General features: G+C 48.7%; 1 protein-coding gene across 20 annotated transcripts in view; it reads left to right on the top strand.

The window, feature by feature from the left end:
* Window positions 1–21117, top strand: part of Fnbp1 (formin binding protein 1) — a 113179-nt gene extending 92062 nt beyond the window's left edge. For 6 of the 20 annotated variants that reach the window (XM_034494085.2, XM_076928456.1, XM_076928460.1 and 3 more), the window contains 6 exons: window positions 2375–2389; window positions 6955–7064; window positions 10710–10842; window positions 11328–11452; window positions 11696–11835; window positions 14049–21117. In XM_034494085.2, the coding sequence (XP_034349976.1) occupies window positions 2375–2389; window positions 6955–7064; window positions 10710–10842; window positions 11328–11452; window positions 11696–11835; window positions 14049–14227 (702 nt within the window). In that variant the 3' untranslated portion in view covers window positions 14228–21117. The remainder of the gene's footprint in view (window positions 1–2374; window positions 2390–6954; window positions 7065–10709; window positions 10843–11327; window positions 11453–11695; window positions 11836–14048) is intronic. The other 14 variants (XM_034494086.2, XM_076928457.1, XM_076928462.1 and 11 more) reach the window with 6 other exon arrangements.
* Window positions 21118–22228: the final 1111 nt, after the last annotated feature.

Here is a 22228-nt window from a genome sequence, read left to right as displayed (position 1 = left end):
GTATCTGCTCGGGCACTTACCGTCCCCTTTCTTCGTGCTTGAGGTTAGTAGCTGTGACGTCCGATGACACATGGACTCGCTGACTCTGCCTCCCTCCCGTGTTATTGATGCTTGCTTCTCCCAGAGCCCCTAACCTGCCGCTTGAAGCCGATGGCCTTTGGTCCCTTAGTGTCTAGTCACACACTCCATGGGGCCTTGCGTTGCTCTCCCAGGAGAAGACTTGCTTTCTAATTGGAAGTGACCTAATTATCCGGGTTTTTACAACTTACGACCTGAAAAAACACTTAGTCACCTTTAAAAAGAATTCCAACACTGAGGTGGCACCTCTGGCAGGTGATCTGTCACCACCCACTTCAGTTTGAGTGTTTTGGTGTTTCCAAAAAACTGAGTGTGAGAATTTAGTGTTTCCTGTTTCTCTCTTGGAACGGATGTTCAATTTTAATTATTTGTTCTTATTTCGAAGTGGAAACCTTCCTGTTGATATTACAAATTCGGTGTTAGGAGATTTTGATTATAATCGCAAGTCATGAGAGGAGCCCCATAGAGAATAAACAGTGAGTCAGGTTCTAGAACTTAGCAGTAAGATCGTGTGTGAGGAATGTCTGCTGGTGCACTCTGTGGGGCCGTCTCCTGCTCTGCACCATGGGTGTTGTCTGTCTGAGTGATGAACTCAGCTTGTGATGGACAATCTGTGCTTTAGCTCCAGGAGGCTCAACCAGTTCACGACCACACCTCTGCAGACACTTCTTGAAAAGCTGCCCAGTTTCTTTCCGATTTAACAATCTCTTCCTTCTACCTGGGAACAGTTTCTTTAAAAAGTGATTGCCTATATACAAAAGAGTATCAACCTTTTTCTTTGCTTTGAGACAACATCTATGCAGTTCTGGCGGGCTTGGACTCATTATGTAGACCAGGTCTCTACCTCCTGAGTGTGCACCATCAAGCCGAGCTAGAAATTTCAGCTTTAAATAATCTTAAGGATTGAAAAAAATATATATATAAGCTGGCTAAAGAATTTTAACCCCTCCCTCCCCAGCATAGAAATCTAAGTGTGCTTTCTTTGGTAGTTTATCCTCCAAATATGTGTGCACCATATTACCCCTTACTAGGACCTTCTGGATTGTCAGAAACTAAGTCACATGTTGAGCACTCCCTAGGCAGACAACAGAGTCTTACAGAAATCTGTTTCTGTTCTGAGTTCTCAGAGCCTTCCTTCATACTATGCTTCACTCTAGTGATCGTGGGAGTTTCTAGTCTCCAAGCCAAGCAGTATCAGAGCTGGTGTGGCCCTACACTGTAGCTCACGCACCCACAGCAGCACCTGGGACCTAAGGCAGTGCTCACCCACACCTGGAAGTCAGCTTCCACAAGCTGCAGCTCCTGGCCGCTCCGGTGCTGTGTAGCTTCTGTGGTCAGGCATGGCGTTCAGTAGCAAGCCTCAAGCAGCCTGTAACCCCACTACTCAGAAGCTAAAGCCAAGGCCGAACTGTGCTGCATAACAAGACCCAAAGCTCCCTCAAAGGAAACCAATTCATTTTGAAAAAGAACAAGCCTCAAAAGTCACCTTCACGGTCCAGGAGGGGCGCTGGTGACAGGTGGCAGATCACATTGTCCAGAGTCTCCATCCTGCTGGCAAGAGACCTTCTAGCTTTTGACCTCCACATACACACTGTGGCACATGTGCACATGCCTACACACACACACACACGAGTAAAAATAAGTATTTTTTATTAAAAACTAAAAACTAAACTCCAGGAGGAAGGCTGGCTGCCAATGACCCCAGCGCTCAGGAGACAGAAGGGAAGACTCCCGGTGTGTGTGGGGAGGGGGCTGCCTATGACCCCAGCACTCAGAGAACAGAAGGGAAGAAAGGCTCCTTGAAAACCTGAGGCCATCCCAGCGAGGGATGTACACTGGGTAACCCTGTCTCAAAAGTCGTATTTTAAAAAGACTCTGCATGAGATGTCCTGGGAGAGAAGTGCTACACATTTTTTTTTCTCCTTTTAGGGTCATTATGTGTCACCGCTATGCCTAGCAGGTTTGAGGCCCTGGGGTGTGTTCCCAGCAGCTCCCCAAGTCACCCTTCCCAGCAAGCTGATTTTCATAGGCGTCCAGTGGGAGATGACTGCAGGGCCATGTCAGACCCGCCTCACACCTTGTCTCGGCTCTGGTACCCAAGATGCTAAGAGTTTCTCTCACAACCAGCCCCTCCTGTGAACTTTTGCACAGATCTGCCCGGCCATTTCACAATTCAGCAGGGAGCCGATGTTATGTGTCCAGTGAGACTGGCCAAATGCCTCCTCTTCTGACGTGTTTTCTCTCTCTCTTTCTCTTTCTCTCTTCCCGTTTGTCACCTCTTCAATTTCCCGTGAAGCTTTCTCTAAAGCTGGTAAGCACAATGTCTCCCATGCATGTCCCTGGTCTAGGGTGCTGTGTTTGCTATGCCATGGGCGACCTGCCTCCCACATTAACTGTTTCCCTTCATTTCTCCTGAGGGCGCTTTTGTTGGTGTGTATTTGACCTCTGGTTGTGCGACTGTCTTATTCACTAAGAAAATTAATGCTTAACATGATTTGATTTTTTTTTTTTAACTGTGGGGACCTTAGAGTTGCCAAGCATTGGTCAGCTATCTATATTCATCTGAGTGTAGATGTCAGAAATTGAGGGGAGGGTGGTCTTCCTACTGGTCATTCTGGGTCAAAATAAAGGTAGAGTTGGAAGATAGCTCTTCCTGGAAGCCACAGAAGTAGACATTTAAAACACACACACACACACACACACACACACACACACACACACACACACACACAAAACTGGGAACCTAAAGGAAACACTTGGGAGGCAGAGGCAGGTGGATCTCTGAGTTCAAGGCCAGCCTGGTCTACAGAGTGAGTTCCAGGCCAGCCAGAGCTACTTAGAGAGACCCTGAAGGAGACACTCACTCAGGTATGTGTCATGCCTGTCATGATGCACTAGGTTTTTGGTAGAGAAGACCAGTGGGAACTTCTTCTGTGGGAACTCTGGGTAAAGCTGATTCCAGGGGCCACAGATGCTTTGATGGACAAAGGGAACTCCACCTCGTCCATCCTTGCTTGAGCTCTGTACCTAGCGTCTGTCTGTCTTGCTTCTTCATGGTATGGCTCCAGCAAACAGCCTGATTTTATTAAAAGAAAATCTTAACCAACATAACCCACGATGCTTTGAGAATGAATGAGGACTGGGTCATGGGTCTGCCTAACACAGGCAAAGTCCCGGGGTCCATCCCCAATACCACGACCACAAAAAAAAAAAAGAGATGAAAGTCATGGAATCCTCCTGAATGCCGAGGCAGAGCAGATTCCCACAGTCTCGCAGTGATGGACCATGTTAGCTAACACAGAGTAATGCTGGGGGAGTTACTCTTGCTGTGGGTCCTCCTGCTCTTGGTGGCCTGGGTGACATGTGATCATGACTTTCCTATAGCCATGCACATGCATACACAGACAGACATCATTTCCCAACTGACTCTGTGTTTATCCGCAGTCCAGTCAATCTCAAAGCAAAAAAAAATATTTTTATTAAATAACATTCCTCAAAAATGAAAGCCCGGGATGAGTCTGCAGTCAAGAGAGGTCTCTCTCGGAGAGAGAAGAGGTCTGGATGCAGAATGACTGTAAGCAGTCTTTCCTTTTGGAATACAAATCCTTTCACCAGCTTGGGAGTGAGCTGTTGCTTCCATGGCGTTTAGAGATGGCTCAGTTGGTAGGGCCGATTGCTCTTACTAGCCCCAGGATGTGTTAGAACCCAGTACCATCGAGGCGAGTATGGCTGCCTACTTCTTCAGCCCCTGCACTGAGGGTGGAGTTAGTGAGTGTCAGAGGAAGCCACTGGACACCCAGCCTCACCGAAAAGCCAGGTTCAAGACTGTAAGATACGGAGAGGGAAAGACGTCTGACATCCTGCTGGAACTACCCCTTTAGTATACACGCTTCTGCATGTACTACACGCAGACATGCACACAGACATGCAGTATCAGGTAGGAAGTGGATTGGCTGTGAAAGCAAACATCTGAAGGGCTTGTTTTACCCAGGGCTTGTGCCCAGGAGCGGTGTAGGTTCCATCAGAAGACAGGGCAAGGCCGAATACAGATCCCTCTAACCTGGGTGTGTCTGACCACACCCTCCAGGGCGGGTTCCATCCTTTTACAAACTGGGCCACTCTAGCTGTGTCAGAGACATCCCCATGACTCAAAGCTAGAAACAAGAGGCCCTTCTCCACAGAGTGAGTCACCTGTCAGAGCTTTGTTTGAGGGAATGTAAACTTCAAAAGCCTAATTGCGTGAGACGCCCTTTCTATAGATGTGAAGTTTATATGAGAAGCTGCTGACCTGAATCCATAACTACCAAGGTCTGAGGCTTTCCTAGTGACTTGTTTTCAAGTAATGACGCTATTGAAATAGCCAGGGTAGCTATTGAGAGGGACCTGGCTGGTCAGTTCAGTGAACCATTTATCAATTGAAGATGATGATTTTGTTGTCATAAGTAGAGTGCTACCTTTCCTGTGGCCAGTCACAAACCACTAGCCCAGAGGGTTCCTTACAGGCATCTCCATAGCCATTCAGATATCGTCTGTGCCTCACACACACATGTTCTAAATACACTCAGAAGATCCAGGTCACCACTGAACCAGCCACTTTCAAGTCCGGCAGTCACCTGCAGTTGCTGTACCAGACAGTGCAGCCACAGAATGTTCCCACTATCACAGAAAGTTCTAGAGGTCTCTCTGGCCACTGCCCAGATCGATGCACTGACACAGTTCTGTGACTTGCGTTGAATTTTGTTACGTCTGAGATTTCAAAACAAAACAGAACAAACAAAACCTTGGGGCTGGGAAGATAAGTCCAGAGATGAAAGTGTTTGTAAGCCCGAGCCTGCAAACTTAAATTTCCAGAATCCGTATAAAAGCCCAGCAGTAGGCAGATAGAATATGCAATGGAAAACAACCAAGAGACCCTGTCTCAAACCAAGTGGAAGATAAGGAAGTTGTCCTCTGACCTACACATACACACACACACACACAGACAGACAGACAGACAGACAGACACACACACACACACACAATCTAGGAAACAAGTATCAGGGTCGTCAAGATGGCTCACGGAGGCAGGAGTGTGCGTGCTTCTAAGCCCAATGACCATGAGTTCCATTTCAGAGACCCACGTGGTTGAAAGATGGAGCTGAGTCCCACAGATTGTAGAATGGGTAAAAACTGTAAAGATGGATTTTCCTCCAAGCTTAAATAGAATGAATAGAAAGCAAGCCAGACAGTGATGTTTCAATAGTGTGCATGGGAAAGGGAAGCCACTTCAGCTGCCACCAAACAGGGAGCCCACTGCTCCTGCTGGCCTGCGGGACCATGCCAGCTTAGTGACGGTAACACTGCCCATCTTCTTCTCCTCCCGCTCACATACCCCTCACACACACACAGGGTGTCTCAGGATGGAGAGCAGATCTCCACCTGACCTAAGAGGCAAGCTATTTGCTGACTCATGGGCTTCCCGGCCTGCTGCTTCTCCTAATTATCCCAGAAGCCTGTCACAAGCCCCTAAATAAGCTGCTTGGCAAATCCAGCTGGATTCCGGGAATCACGTTCTCTGGGCCCCCTTTCTTCTCACCCCCAAGTGAGTCTTGCTCTTGTTTGAAAAGTATTGAGGTTTTCAAGTAAAATCTCTTCTTGTAAATCTCCTGGCTGCCTCTGGGTTCGTTGAATACATTTCATTCCTTATGAGAACGGCCTCGCTTAAGGAAACACTCTTGCACTGCCGTGAAGCCGAGGAGGTAGTCCTTGGAGGAAGGCCAGCTCCTGGGATCGGCTACCGAAAGCACAAATAAGAGGTCAGAGTGCAGTAAGATCCTAAAAGACAGTCCCAGCCAGGGGTGGTGACTCGTGCCTGCAGCCCTGGCACTGGGAGCCTGAGTCTGAAGGACTGCTTCAACCTGAAGGCCAACCTGGCCTACACAGCAAGTACTCAGCCGAGCTGGGGCTAGAGACATGGCTCAGTAGTTAGGAGAATGCACAGGACCCAATTCCATTACAACATCTTGTAGCTCATGACCGCCTGTAACTTGTTCTACGGAATCTAATGCCCTCTTCCAGACTCTATAAACACTGAATACACGGGCACACGTGCACGCACGCACGCATGCATGCATGCACAATTTTAAATTTGGGGAGGGGGGTCAGGAGCGAGATATGGTGGTTCACACCTATAACTCCAGTACCTGGGAAACTAAGTCAGGGGAATCACTGTGAGTTTCAGACTGTAGCCCAGAAGTAAAATGCAGGGTGTGTTATACACGCTCTGACAGTAGCAGCAGGGGAGGTTAGTTTTGTGCACTGTGGGAAGTAATTGTATGGTCCCAGAGGCAGTGAGGGACAAGTCATACCAGAGTTTTTTAATTGTACTTTTTGCTGGCATCCACAAAGAAAAGTGATAGCCTGTCTGTCATTTCACAGGGGCGGGAGCTTGGAATGCCTCAGCATTGAGAGGAGAGATGGTTAGGGACACTTCAACTAAGGGAAGAGCAGAGACTTAGACACAACACTGATAGGGATTTGATCACATTACAGAAGCATCATTTCCTGCATTTCTGTCCTGGTTGGGAATAGTCAGAGAATGCAAACACACTATGTGTACATTTTAATGTCTACGGGTCTCCTTCCAGGGTCAGACCTATTCCAAGTCTCCCCCTGCGGTGTAGTGGCCCCTGGCCTTCCCCACGGTGCTCTGGTCCTTTGCAGGTGACGCTTGGTGATTTGGGAGACTTGTGAGGTCTGCATTTGTTTGGGTTTTGCATCTCAGCTGGTGTAGCAGGGAAGCATAGTTGGCTTTGCAGGTCTGCAGACTTAGTCTGCCCCCTCTGCCCAGGAGCATCGCAAGGCTTTCTGGTGTCTCATTTATGTTTGTGTCTGCAGGGTGTCACACCAGAAGACTTCAGCAACTTCCCACCTGAGCAGAGAAGGAAAAAACTACAACAGAAAGTTGACGACCTCAATAAAGAGATTCAAAAGGAGACGGACCAGAGGTAGGATGGATTGGTATGCCCTGTCAAAGAATCCAAGCTCAGTCTGGAAAGAGGAAATCTGAAAATGAATGTGTGTCCATGAGTGTGTGTGTCTGTGTGTGTGCATATACATGCATGCATGCATGCAGTGCCCACAAAGGCCAGGAGGGGGCATTAGAACTCTTGGAGCTGGAGTTACAGGCAGGTATGGAACCAAACTTCAGTTCTTACGATGAAGCAGTACATGCTTTTACCTGCTGAGCCATTTCTTCTGCTTCTAAAACAGAAAGACATAGTTTTGGTAGGTGTTCTTTTTTCTAGCCTAGTGCTGGGTTCAGCCTCAAGGTACAAAGGTTGGCATGGCTGTACTTCCAACACAGCTGTCAAAGCACAAGGTGCAGGTGTCTATGGCTCTCCAAGCAGAGCATCATGCTGTCTCTGTTGTGTTTCTTGTATGCTGGCAAAGGGACAGTCCGACCACACCATGACACAGGCGCAGCTCCATGTGCAGGGTAGGCACTTTCTTGAAGTTGTAGTCACACAGTAGGCAGCCATTTCCCACCGCTTGCCTTCCAGTATTAGCTGCTGCTGGTCAGGCAGGATGTCTTCTGTGTCTTGGGTCTCGATCCTGACACTCTCAGTGATGGGCTCCACCTCAAGGGGGAGGGAGGGTCTCCCCTGTCAGGGCCCTCGGTGAAGTTCTTGTTGGCATCGGCCACATCGCCTTGATACGAGCAGTCTTAGGGGTTTTCTCTCAGGGGTCAAAGGGGTTTTTGCTTTTTGTTTTTGTACAAAAGATAGAAAAGATTCTTTCCTTTCTCCTCCATGTCCTGCCTTTGAGTCTAAAATCTGTTTGTCTTTTTAGTTGAGGATAATTAAATATTTGTCTTCCTGCAGATTCTCCAGTCTCCTTCCTCTCTGCCCTTCTCCCCTTCCATCATCTTCTTTTTCTTCTTCTCCTCCTCCTCCTTCCTTCTTCTTCCTCTTGCTCTTCTTCCTCCTTCTCCTTCTTCTTGTTTGTTTGTCTGTCTGTTTGTTTATTTGCAGATCAGGTTGACCTCAAACTCAGATTCCTGCCTATCTGTGCCCCCTCTCGCCCCCAACATCTGAGACTACAGGCACAAGCACCCCAACACACCTTTGTGTTTGGGGAGTTGTTTGTTCACTTTTTGAAAGAATCTTGCCCTGGAAGTCATTATGTTACTCATGCTGGCCTCAACTCAGAGCAGCAATCCTCCTGCTGCAGCTTCCCAAGGTCTGGGATTACAGGTGTTAGCCCCAAATGTCTTTCGTCTGCGAGGTTTAGTGGTCTGGAAAACAAACTGCAGCTGGTCTGCCCTGGTCACTAGCCAACCAGCCTGGTCACTAGCCAACCAGAAGCCTGTGTGCTGCTCTGCCGTGGGGTTCAGGGAGCGTAGGAGTTTTTTTCTTAGGGGTTAAAGGGTTTTTTTTTTTATTTGTTTGTTTTATTGTTGTTGTTGTAAAAGGGGGGAAAGAATTACCATCTTTTTGGGACTTGGGGGTGAGTTTTGTTTGTATGCTGTGCTGAGCCTCCTTGTTGCCTGCTAGGCTGTTGTTCTACTGAATGACAGTACACATAGAACATATCAATCTTTGTATAAATGCAGTGTCCTGAACCTGCAGCAGTTGTTTGAGACTGCATCTTTTTAAAAAAGAAAAAGTCAAAGCTATGGTTGCAGAAAAGAGATTCATAGCTCTTGATACACACTATAAAGAAAGTTTAAAAGGCTAGATGTGATGGCACATGTACTATCCCATCACTTAGAAGGCTGAAGCAGAGTTGTGAAGAGATCACAACTTCGAGGCCAGCCTGAGCTGGATCATGAGCCCCTATCTCAAAACAATAGAAACAAACAAGGCTCAGCTGTTGAGAGCATTAGCTGCTCTTGCAGAGGACCAGGGTTCAGTTCCCAGCACCCCTGGTGGCTCACACCTATCTGTAACTGCTGTTCCCTGGGATCTGGCACCCTCTTCTGGTCTGTGTGAGTACTACATCTAGGTGCATATACAAACAAAGCAGGCACACAAATTTAAGTTCAAAAAGCAGAGAGCCAAAGTGAGATAACTGAGATACCTTCTCATGAAACTAGGGAAGGGACAGCAGGTTAAGGTCATCACAGGTGGAAGAGCCGAGCCATGGGGCAGTGAGAACAGCCTGGGTTACAGAGTCAGACCTTGCCTCCCCCAAAACAAGGAAAGGTGGGGGGTGGGGATCTGTGGTTAAGAGTATGTATTCCTCTGATGAAGAGTCTGAGTTCTGTTCCCAGCACTGAAACCAGCTGACTCATGACTCAGTAACTCTGTCCAAGAGGGTCCCGTGCCTCTGACCTCCATGTGCACAGACACTCGCCACACATAACTAAAAATAATAAAAATAATTAAAAAAAAAAAAAAAGAATAAAGAGGAGAATAGTAAAAGTGGCATGCTTTCTAAAAAAAAGATTTGTTTTATTAATTTTAAGAGTGCCTGTGTGTGTACGCGCGCTCGCTTGCGGATGACATGTAAATACAGGTGCCTCCGGTGCTGGAGTTACAGACAATTATGAGCTACCTTCTGTGGGTGCTGGGAATTGAACTCAGATCCTCTGAGAGAGCAGCATGTGCTCTTAACCTCTGAGCATCTCTCCAGCTCTGAAGGCGGCGTCTTAATCTATTGAAAACTATGCTGCCGGGCAGTTGTGGCGCATACCTTTAATCCCAGCACTTGGGAGGCAGAGGCAGGCGGATTTCTGAGTTCGAGGCCAGCCTGGTCTACAGAGTGAGTTCAGACAGCCAGGGCTACACAGAGAAACCCTGTCTCATAAAATAAAATAAAATCATACAATTTAACAGAGGCTCTACAGATAAAAATCTGCTTCCTAAAATACTTCAGTAAAATTCCAGCTGGGGGGGAAGATCAGTGGGGAAAGCGCTCTCTGCTCAAACATGAAGAACCAAGTTCTGATCCCCAGTGCCCACGTAAAAAGCCAGGCACAACAGTGCCGGTCTGTAACCCCATCGCTGGTAAGAGGTCCTGACTCATAAAACAAGTTGGGTGGCTGGAGAGATGGCGCTGCAGTTATGAGCCAGTGCTGTGTAATCATGGGCTCCAAGTTCAGACTCCAGCACTCAAAACAAGCCCAACAGCCCACAGACACCTTTAAGCCAGGCTCCAATGTGGGCGGAGTCAGCAGGCTCTCCAGGCCTTGCCTGAGAGGAAAGGGGGAAGAGTGAAGCAGGCACAGGACTGCCTCTGGTGGCCCCTGTGTATTCACACAGGCATCTCACGTGGGCAAGCATGTGCGCGCGCAGACAGACAGACAGACAGACACACACACACACACACATGCACACACACCAGTGAACTTTTGAGGAGATTCATCTGAAACGAAGGGATGGTCTCACTGTGTAGCCCAGGCTAGCCTCCTACCCTGAGTGCCTGAGTGCTGCGATCACCAAGGAAATAGGTGTGTCACCAAGCAAGCAGGGTGATGGCTTTTAAAAGCTCCTTTTCATTTTACAAAGAAATGTGGTAAGAGGTGGCGCAGAGCCTGTGATGTCGGGGATGGGGTTTTCTAGAAAGGACAGTAGGCTTTTCATGTAGTCACAGAAAAGGCCCGATTGGCTCCAGCCTCAGTCTCTGTGTTCCTGTTATCCCTTTCTCAGAGATGCCATCACCAAAATGAAAGATGTGTACCTGAAGAACCCTCAGATGGGAGACCCGGCCAGCTTGGACCACAAACTCACCGAAGTCACCCAGAACATAGAAAAACTGCGGCTGGAGGCTCAGAAGTTTGAGGTGTGGAGAACAGGAAGAAGCGAGAAGGGGAAGGTGTCTCTGGGCAGTCCCCAGGAGAACCCCATCCCCACCCCCATCCCCCACTCCCACCCCTGCCCCACACCTTTTCTGTGGTAGGTGTTATAGGAGCGCTGGGCTGTGTCCCAAGAGAGGAAAACCACTCGACTGACATGTCTTGGGGTGTGGGGTTTCCCAGGGTGACCTTAGAATAATTTATTTATGATTACATGGCTGCCCAAGGGTTTGTCCCAGTGGTGCCTGCTTTCTGCCATGTGAGGTGGTTGGTAAATTTGGTCAATGGGGGCCTTTCTACCCCTCCCCCAGCCTTCAGGAGAAGAAAGCCATTGCCTGTGAGCCAGCCAGTTCAGGGTCTAAGACATCAGCATTGGCTTTAAGTGACTCTCCAGCTCTGAGTTGAGGCCTGACAGCTCATGATCTAGCCTAGGCTAGCTCAGGTCCAAGTCTTCTGTGGCTTTTGCTTCTAGGCCTGGCTGGCAGAGGTGGAAGGTAGACTCCCAGCTCGGAGTGAGCAAGCACGCCGCCAGAGTGGACTGTACGATGGCCAGACACACCAGACGGCAGTCACTAATTGCGCCCAGGACCGGGAGAGGTACAGTACCTGTGAGACCCTGCTGCTGGCAGAGGGATGGTCTGGATTTGTACTAGCTTAAATTCTGAAATCCCTCACCGACAAAAGGCAAGAGCATCTATTTCCACTGCCTCTGATTCATCTGACATGAGACTACCTCAGTTTACCATCCAGTGGGGCTGATGGAGCACTGCTCTATGGCAGGGGGCAGACCCAAGTCTCCAGATTGGTCGCTATAGTTGCTCTGTGTCTTCCTCTCTTGAGCAGCCCAGATGGTAGTTACACAGAGGAGCAAAGCCAGGAGAGCGAGCACAAGGTACTGGCCACGGATTTCGATGATGAATTTGATGATGAGGAACCACTCCCTGCCATAGGGACCTGCAAGGCGCTCTACACATTTGAAGGTACCGCTGCCCATGGGAGGTCTTCTACCTTCTCAAGCTGACTGGGCTACTGCCCTCTCCCAAGGACCACAATTCTCTCTCATATATATGATAACATTATAGAAAACATTTATTCGTTTTATGTGTATGAGTGTTTTCCCTACATGTGGGTCTGTGGACCATGTGAGTAGTGCCTGGTGCCTGTGGAGGCCAGAAGAGACCATTGGGTCCTCTGGAACTGAAGATGGTTGCAAGCCACCATGTGGGTGCTGGGAACTGAACCCCAGGTCCTTCGCAAGAGCAGCCAGTGCTCTTAACCACTGAGCCATATCTCCAGTTCCAGTAAAAGAAATTTAAATTAATCAATAAGATGAGAAATCAATAAGGAAGACATCTGACATCAACTTCTGGCCACTGCACACTCACTTACATACACACTCATTCACACACTACACACTCACACATTACACACTACACCCGTTGCACACTCACACATACCACACACCCATGTTACACACTCACACACTATACACTTTTACACACACTACAGACTTTTCACACACTACACACTCACATTCACACACACTACACACTCACGTCACATACTCAAACACTATACATTCATACACACACACTACACACTGACATGTTACACACACTCACACACACATGTATACATCTCAGGGTAGGAAATAGAGTACCTGGGTGAGAAGAAGTATTTGATTTTACTTGGCCGGCACTAAGGAGGTGCTGATGGTGTTTAAGCCGCTGACAGGCACACCATTGCCCCCTACGTGGGATCAGCCAGGTAACGGGTGGAGCATCAGCACCATGCCTCTGCCTGGACATGATGCAGGCCAGAGAGGTGCAGAGGATGCTGTGAGAGAAGAGGTGAGGACTCAGGGAAGCATGGAGCCCTAGGATGAGTGAGCTGATGGATCCTACAGGATTCCCAGAGCCTTTGAGGACCAAGGGTGTTCCTGTGATAAAGGCTGTACCAGGGGCATCGTCCGTGAAGCTTTGCTTTGTGTTACTGACAAAACAAACACATCAATGACCCTGCTGACAGTTCCTTAAACTGTTTGCCCCTGCCCTGTTTCACGTCTATTGCTGGGATGAAATATCCTGACAGTAAGCACGTCAGGGGAGAAAGGATTAACCTTAGCTCACAGGCCAGGTCCCAGTCCATCATAGCAGGGGAGCCAAGGCAGAAATTTGAAATGGCTGGTGATGCCTGTGCTAAGCCAGCCTTTGCTCTTACACAGCCCAGGACGTGAACCAGGGAGTTACCATCAATTACAGTGGTTAAGACAGCTTCCCACCATTCAAGTGGTGGTGGCACATGCCTTCAATCCCAGCACACAGGAGACAGAGGCAGAGACAGAGGCAGGCCTGGTATACAGAGAGAGCTCCAGGACAGCCAGAGCTACACAGAGAATCTCTGGGGAGGACATACATACAGATACACACACACACACACACACACAGCCTTCCACAGACAGAGACATACCTATAGGGCAGCCTACTGTACACAATTCCTCACTCACCTCCTCCCAGGTGGTTTTAGGTTGCTGACAGAACTAACCATCACACACTCCCCAAACAGGCCTACAGGTATGGCTGGCTTTTAAATTACCTTAGAAAACTGTCTAGGGGGTCTCGCTAAAAAGAGGACACAGCCACACTGTGGTTGAAAAAGCTGAACAAAACAGGTAGAGGAGAGCCAAGACTAGCCTGATGGCTCATCCTGGTCCTCAGAGATGCCATGGGGAAAGACCATTGTCCCAGTGACCCCGGGTTTCCTAGACCTATTGGGCAACATCAAAGAAAATCGGAAAAGTAGAGCCTTGATTTCAGGAAATGGCAGAAAAGGAGAGATGAGGGTCCGTGGAAGATGAGGGGGGACTCTTGCCTCTGCCCCTTGGCACAAGAGAACCCCTGAGGGGAGTGGCTTAGAGAAGCAGGTTCCCCAAGGCTTATGATGAGGCAGGAGTGGGGAGTGGGAGGGAGAGGGGTGTCCTTCAGAGGACCTGAGGAAGGGTCCACAAATGGTAGGAGGGACGTAGAGATGCATGTGCAGAAGGAAAGCACAGAGGACCCAGCATGCATCGGAGGACAAGGGGACATTCTGTGCACAGATCTCACCTTGTCTCTAGTACGCTGTGGCCAGGGTCCCCCCACCCCACCCCCTCCCAACACTGCCTGAGACCTCACGCCTCTCTTTACTCCTCCAGGTCAGAACGAAGGCACCATTTCCGTAGTTGAAGGAGAAATGCTGAGTGTGATTGAGGAGGACAAAGGCGATGGGTGGACTCGCATCCGCAGAAACGAAGACGAGGAGGGTTACGTCCCCACTTCCTACGTCGAAGTCTATTTAGACAAAAATGCCAAAGGTGCTAAGACTTATATTTAATCCACTTAAAGCAAAACACAAACCTTGAAAAGCATTGGAGTTGTCGCTCCCCACCACTGTGGTTGTTACAGGTCAGCAGAGAGCAAGCGACTCAGACACTCAGGGAACTGGGGGCGTCTTGTGCCTGAGCTCGCTTGTCCAACTTGGCTGTGTGCAGAACTGCCACCATCCAGCTTACAACTGTGTTGCTTGAAATCTGATCAGCATTTCTATTCCAGTCAACAAAATGTGCAGATTTAAAAAACTGTATGGCGGAGGCTTATGCCTATAATCCCAGCACTCAGGAGGCTGAGGCAGGAGCGTCCAAGTGGGTTTCAGGCTAGCCTGGGCTACAGAGTAAGCCCCAGTAAAAATAAATACATAATAAAAGTCCCTTCATCAATGGAGGTAACATCTCCCTGCCCTTGAGTAAAGCCTGTAACGTTTTCTTCATGCCCATACCGAGTACCCTGAAAGCTGGAGCTCAGGTTTCCTGTGTTATCTGTTTATTGTCTGAGTCTCCCAGACAACCAAAGGAGGTCTGGGAAGGCGTGCTCTTTGAGCGATTAATTTTGACTTGACATTCATCATCTGGCTCCATCTGATGGACCAGGGGGTGGTAGAGAATCTTCCAGCTGTTGAGCCAAGCTTGTGCAGCAGCTGGGTGCCCCAACACCCCTGTGGTGTGATCTTTCTCAGACTTAATTCCATTCCTGTTTTGGCCAGAGGAGCGGCTTTGCTGTGACAGACCTTGTACGTCGTCAGCCATTGCAGGCAATGAACTCAGCATGTCCCCTTTTAAGAGGAAGACTGTTTTTCTGTTTAATCTTTGACATCTGTAAGACCCAAAGTTAGACTTTAGCAGAGGCTTTGGTTTCTCTGGCACATGTGACCTGCCTAATTACAGGCAGAATAAAGTAATGGGTCTTGGTGTTTTAAAGGAATCTGGGCCATGTGGGAATTTGCATTTTTTAGTCAGTATTGATGCTGGGGGCAGAGAGTGACACTGGGCATGTGCAGAGACAGCTGCCAAGCCCAGGACTGAATGGTACCCATCATGACAGCCCACCTCAAGGCCATCCAGAGCCAACTGTAAATGGGTCAAAATGAGAAAAATGAGAAAGCATCACCCACATCTAATTTCCTCCTCCCCTTGGTTTTTTTTGTTTTTTGTTTTTGTTTGTTTGTTTTTTGGGGTTTTTTTTTGGGGGGGGGTTGTTTTTTGGTTTTTGTTTGTTTTTTGTTTTTTTGAGACAGGGTTTCTCTGTGTAGCCCTAGCTGTCCTGGAACTCACTCTGAAGACTAGGCTGGCCTTGAACTCAGAAATCTGCCTGCTTTTGCCTCCTCAGTGCTGGGATTAAAGGTGTGTGCTTGCTTTTTTTTTTTTTTTTTTTTTTTTTTTTTTTTTTTTTTAATTTGAAGCAGTGTAACCAAGTTATCGTAGAACTCACAATTCCCCTGCCTCAGCCTCGTGATGGCTGAGATAAAGATATTTCGTATCAGTAATGGCTCTTGACAGTTACAAAAGTGGCACAAAGAGGTCCCCGTGCCCTTCCTGAAGCCCGGCAGCCACACCTCACAGTCTGGTGCAGTCTCTGAACCGAGCTGACCCAGCCGCAGGCCCTGGTCAATACACATCAGTTTGTAGTTCACATTGCCTTTGAGTAACTTTTGCTGTCACAGTGCTTTAAAGTCAGCCATTGTGGGGCTCCTTCAGGAGCAGAATTAAATTCCCCCTGCAGGTGCCCTGAACCCCCGAAGAGCCCGCTGAGTGGGTAGGAGGAAGGACAAACTGGGCATCTGATCAGATGGCTAGAAAGACAGAATATAAAGAGCCCTCTTTATCCACTACAGAACTCACTTCTCGGCTATGATCTCCTCTGCCTCCTCCTCCTCTTCTTCCTCTTCCTCCTCTTCCTCCTCCTATCTTCTTCCTCTTTTTCATCCTCCTCCTCCTCATTCTTTTTGGTTTTTCTATACAGGGTTTCTCTGTGTAGCCCTGGCTATACTGGACAGCCTGAGCTCACTCTGTAGACCAGGCTGGACTCAAACTCAGAGAGATCCACCTGCCTCTGCCTCTCCAGTGCTGGCATTAAAGGAGTGTGCCATTCCAACTGGTAGACAGAGGCTGGCCCGAGTTCTGTGTGTTCAAGATTGGTAGTCTATGTAGTTAGTTCCTGGACAACCAGAACTACGTAAGATAGACCCTGTCTTAAAAACAAAACTCAAAATGTCTCAAAGAGGGGTTCAGTGGTGAGCTGGTAAACGGTCTGCTGGGTGAAGCGGCGGGGGTTTCTCTCTGATTTGTGCAGGTTGGAGTCAGGAAAGGTCAGTTGCAAACGGGTCCTGGTTTAAATGGGTGCTATTAACTTGACCACCTTAGGATCCCAATGGATGAATGAGCCTAACACTGACTGAACTGAGTGATACTCTGTAGTTTCTGTCTCCTCAGTGGTAAACATGGAAATTTCTTCCAATAGTTTGCTGTTTAAAAAAAAGGAGATTGGAGATGTGGTAGGGGGAAGGTGGCCCTGTAGGTGAAGACATTTGTCCCAAGCCTGATGAATGTGAGTCCTGTCCCCGGGACTCACATGGTTGAAGAAAAAGACCAACTCCCAAAAGTTCACCTGTGTCCCAGAAGTTGACCTCTGACTTTCACCCACCGTGGCATATGTGCACACCCACACAAAGCACATGCTCATCAATGTAAAAAAAATAAAAACTAGACAGTTGGGTGTGGTGGTCTATGCTTATAATCCTAGCACTTGGGACCCAGACAAAGGTAGATCCTCTTTCAGTTCGAGGCCAGCCTGGTCTACATAGTGAATTCCAGGCCAGCCAGGGCTACAGAGTGAGATCTTGTCTCAAAACAGAAAATAAATAAATAAGGAGAGAGCCGAGCTGCCTGCAGCTTTCTAGCTGAAGAGAGGAGCACATCTGAGGTTAGCAGCTGCCCAGGAGCCATGCCCACCTAGCCTCTTCCAGACCCTGCCTCCAACTTCAGTGGGCCCAGCTGCTGTTCCCGACTCCCAGAAACTCAAAGCACTTCTCAGATTTTTAAAAAAATAACACAAGAGCACTTTCTCTCTGGTATCATGATGTACTTAACCATTGCCAAACTCCTTAGACTCCTGCGACCCTTTGCAGTCTGATGGCTTTTGACATCACTTCTGTTGACCGTGTCCGTGATCCTACGCTGCAGGGTAGATTTGTATATATTGCAATTTGGAACCTAGAAGGATGCCTTACACAGTGTTGTCTGTTTTATTTGTTATTCTTCTGCCTAACCACCTTTTTGTTTTTATAACTGCTGGGGAGGCCCCTGGACTCTTGCACTGTAGCTAGGTCCCCGGCTGGCTGCTGCGCACTTGACTTTATTGTAAACCCCTGGGCTCTGAGTAAGTCGTTTGAATATAGCCACCATGACTGCGTCTTTCTATTCTTATCCTAAGAGAAAAGAATCTCTCTGTCGCCCTCGTATCTGCCTCTCTAATAAATATTATTTTTCTCAGTGCTGTGTATTTTAAGTGATTTTTCTCTTTTTCAAGAACATTATTCTCTGTAATAAGTGTAACTCTTTCACCTCTAGTACTGAGGACTTTTCAAGCCAAATGCTTTGTTTCCCCTCCCAAATAATTCTGCCTCTCCGATCTTACCCGTCCTGTCCTGAGGGCTTGGAGCATCTGCCTTTCTTGCATCTTGCCTCGCCTCTGGCGATGGAGAGCTTTCGTGTTTAATGAGGCCCGGGCAGCCTCAGGTTCCCCTCTCACCAAAGGGTCCATCTTACTACAGAGACCTACGGTTGCAACGGGAGAGAAAATTTGCCCTTTAACTTCCTCACACCATCCTGGACCAAAAAAAAAAAAAAAAAAAAAAAAAAGGTTCAGTTTGTGAAGAAGATGAGTAAGTGGGAAACCTTATTAATCTTTTTGGTCCAGAAATGGGGCCAGCTAAACATGGGAAATAAAAAGCCAGGCCTGTCATGCCAGAGTATGGGAGGCAGAAACAGGAGGACCATGAGTTTAAGTTCATCTTCAGCTATATATAGAATTTGAGTTGACCTTAGACTACATGAGAGCCTGTCGCCAACAGAAGATAAAAGTCTCGAAAGCTCCCCATGGCAGAGCCGCTGTGGTAACCAGTTATTCAAACCCCTCCCTTCTCCACAAGGCAAGCTGTTTGCCAGTGGCAAGCCGCCTGCCTCTCACCTGCTGCTTTCTCTAACTCAGGGTTTTTCTTCTTTCTTTTTGTGCCGTAGGTTCCTAAAGGCGTGGTGCACAAGGCCAGAGTCCCCGTGAGCCTCCCAGGAGCCACCATCGTCCAGCCCGCTTGTCCCCACATGCCCCCAGCATCACTCCGGCTGGCTGGGCATCCTCCAGCCCACCTGCAAGCTGGGTCCCCATATCCTGTCTCCCCTTCTCCTTCACAGCATGCTCCTGTGGCTGCCATCCCCTCTGCCTATTGTACGGCACGGGTATTTCTCTTCCGCAGCCCCCTACGAGGGTTGTCCACTTCACTCCCTTCCCACACAGGCCACCAGGACAGCTGGACTTGTGCCCTGTGTCCTGCTCCTTCCGGGCTCTCAGTCCACCTGCTCATCGCCTGGCCACTCCTTGCACATCTCACACTGTGCCTTTGTCAACTGTCGCCACTGGTTTCCTGGTGACTAACAGAATCCTGACAAGGAGGGCCAGTTGTGCATCAGGTAGACTGAGTGCCCACCTGTCATCCATGTGTCTCTTGGGACTCATCGTCAAATGTGTCCTCTCCAGAGGCTGCTGCCTCAGGCCCTCCCCGTCACCCAGCACTGTTATCGTCCATACTCGATCCCAGAGGATCTTTGGTCAGACTGGGGCACAGCCCCATATAGCCCCATCCGCCCCCACTCTGGTTCTAAACCATCCACATGACCCAAGAAAGTCCGTATGGAAGTCCCAAATCCAGCTTATGGGCCAGCCCCACTGTCTTGTCTGTGTCTACTTTCTATGAGTGCTGTCTGCCTGTTCGTGGTACCCTGTGATGGAGGGCCTCATATCCACACTAGCTCATTACTGTAAGGCAGGCCTGCCAAGTCCCATAAGTAGCATTTGAGGATTCTCCTATGTTCCCACCAAAGACCCCGTGCCTCTTGTGGTCCCTCCATGGCTCTGGTCACTGCTTCTGCATTGGATCTTATTCTCTAGAAGCCCCAGAGAATGGATGGAGCTCACTTTTGAAGCTGTTTCCCTGCTAGAACGGTAGAGCTTTGGGGAAGAACTGAGGTGGTCCCTCGAATCTTAGAGCCACACTTTCTCTCCTTTCCCAGTACAGAAGCACTCAAGACTTGGCCACGAGCCCCTGTGAAGGGCATCCCACAAGCATGAGCTCAAGGAAGTCGGCATCTTCCCCTGGGCGGCTGGTAGCTTACCTAGCATCAAGTCAGAGGATCAAAGACATGGGAGGCTTAAAACCCAGAGAGACCAGGACAGAGAGGGCAGGTCCTCAGGGTTGGGTCTGTACTTTGTGGAAATGCAGACATTCTCCACAAAGTGGGGCTGGCATACCACCCTGCAGAAAGCACTGTCAACCTCACAGCAGAAAAGAGGGTGCCACGGTGGGGAGCCTCTGACAAGGGCCTGGCTTTGGGTTTCAAGAGCAAGGATTAGCTTTCAGGCTTCCTTTGTCCTGCCTCCTCCCAAGTAAGACCAAGCCCAGGGTCTCCACACTGCCCTCTGGGGCCCTGACGTGAGGAAGACCTAGAGGACGGAATGGAAGCCTGGTACCTAAGAGTGAAGACTGTCAGAGCCAAGGCCCTGACCTGTGGTCCAGGCAGCTCTGCTCCAGCAGGTCACCAGGCATCTATCTCCAGAACCTCTGATTTTCACTGAGTTGGGCTGCCACTGTCCCCTCCATGAGGAGCCAGAGTGTTTTTTACAGGTCTGTTCACAGATCTCATTAATGCATGAAGGATGAGGAAGGCTCTTGCCACAAAGGTAAAATGGAGAAGCTGCCAACCTTCTTCGGATGACTGTTAAAGCCTGTGCCTGTCTCTGTGTCTGTCCCTTCACTTCTTTTTTTTTAACTTCCTGTACTACCTACATCCAGAAAGGATGGGGGATGAGCGTCTTCAGGCCGTTCTCTGAGATAGATGATCTGCCATGGAAATCCTGTGGAATTGTCCCAGTTGTGGGGGGAAGGGAATGCAGGATTTCCCCAGAAGCTCTACACTCCCTGTCTGAGAGCCCACTGCCTGTCACCCCTAGTTGCTAGTGCGCTGATACCAGAATGACTCACTGTAAAAAAAAAACCTGCCCTACAGATGACTTAGAGATGAAAATAAAAGAAACTTGACATTTATCGCTTTTTTTTCCTACGCAGGATGTGAAGCTGCAATGGCTCCTCCCTCTAGGCTGAGCATGCTCAGTGGGATCAGGCCAAATAACACACAGGGAGGCCGCTATGCCTTCTGGTGGCACCTGTAGTGAAAGTAGAATGTCCACATGAAGTTTAAAAAAAAAAAAAAAGTTCCATTCCTGCCAGTATTTTTCCAGAAACTGCAGTTTTGTGTTTTTGATTTTGTGTCTGTACGTATAACATCCAGAATGTGTCTAATAATGGCCCCAACTTCTCTTTTAGCCTGACATCAAGCACCTTTTAAATCATGTGTGTGCGTGCATGTATGTGTGTATGTGTGTGTGTGTGTGTGTGTGTGTGTGTGTGTGCGCGCTCGAGTGTGCGCGCGAGTGTGCCCGCGCGCGCCTTGAGGACATGGCACTGTTGGGAAGACCCTCACAGCTGTCAGGTCTTGGACTTGCCTGTGTCTCTGGAGGTGGAATTAAAACCAAACAAAGTGCTTTCAGTAGAAGGCACTCTTACCTGTGTAATTAAATGTTAGTCCTTTCAATGTTAAATAAAGTATAACTTCTAGTGTATGTGGTTCTCTCTTATATGAAGAAATGACACTGGGCCTGGGGAGATGCCTTAGTGGGTAAAAAGCTGAACACAGCAAGTGAGTACCTGCACCCCCAACACTAAAGGGGGGCTGGCCCAAGCAGGAACCTCCCAGACACCCACTGATGGCTCAAAAAATCAGAGGCATGAGCCTTTAATCCCAGCTCTCAGGAGGCAGAAGCAAGTGGAGTTCTGTGAGTTCAAGGTCAGCCTGGTTTACATAGTGAGTTCCATCCAGGGCACCCAAGGTTACACATTGGGACCTGCTTCAAATAACCTAAGATAGTGTCAGAGGGTAATAACCCAATGGTATTGATCTGGTCTCATACATGTAAGTTGATAAACACATCCATAAAAAAGTGTGCACACACACACTCCAGGGAGGGGAGGAGGAAGGGATTCTAGTCACAGAAGCTCCCAGGGGTGATGGCTGACCTCTGGTCTTCTCTGTCACTATGTAAACTCAAGAGGAGTCATTGTACTCAGGGACAGGCTAGGGACCATTTATCTATAAATGTCACTTCCAAGTCATATCACAGTGACACATTGTGTCCAAGAATGGCAGGCACGTGGGAGGGGGAGGGTTGCTGATGGGGGTGGCTCTTTGGTGAGAGATTTCCTTTTTTGCCCCTCCTCCTCCAGCTGGCTGGCCTCTGGCCTCAGGGATGCCAATGTGTGTGGGAGTCTAAGCAGCAGGAGGACATAGCCATCCATGGTCCACTTCCACTTTTCTCCCAGTGACTAGGCTAGATCTTTAAGCCAAGTCAGCACCCTTTGGCTCCAAAGGGCCACATGCAGGCCTGGAATATTGGCACATACCCTTAATTTCAGCACTGGGAAGGCAGAGACAGGAGGATCTCTGTGAGTTCCAGGCCAGCCTAATCTACATGGTGAGTTTGAGGCCAGCTAGGACTACATAGTAAGACCCTGTCTTAAAATGGGTGGGTAGCACAGGCCTGGTACTCACTGGCTTGCCTGTTGGAGAGCAAGGTCCCACAGCTATACTGTGAAAGCCTGTACTACTCAGGAGGTGGACATAGGAAGGCCAGGGCCAGTTCAAGGCTGGTCTAGGCTAATAAATAAATTACCATT

This window comes from Arvicanthis niloticus, chromosome 2 (assembly GCF_011762505.2).
Source record: "Arvicanthis niloticus isolate mArvNil1 chromosome 2, mArvNil1.pat.X, whole genome shotgun sequence".
Classification (NCBI taxonomy): Eukaryota; Metazoa; Chordata; class Mammalia; order Rodentia; family Muridae; genus Arvicanthis; species Arvicanthis niloticus.
Note: the sequence above shows the minus strand (reverse complement) of the source record. Positions and strands in the feature narration are given on the sequence as shown.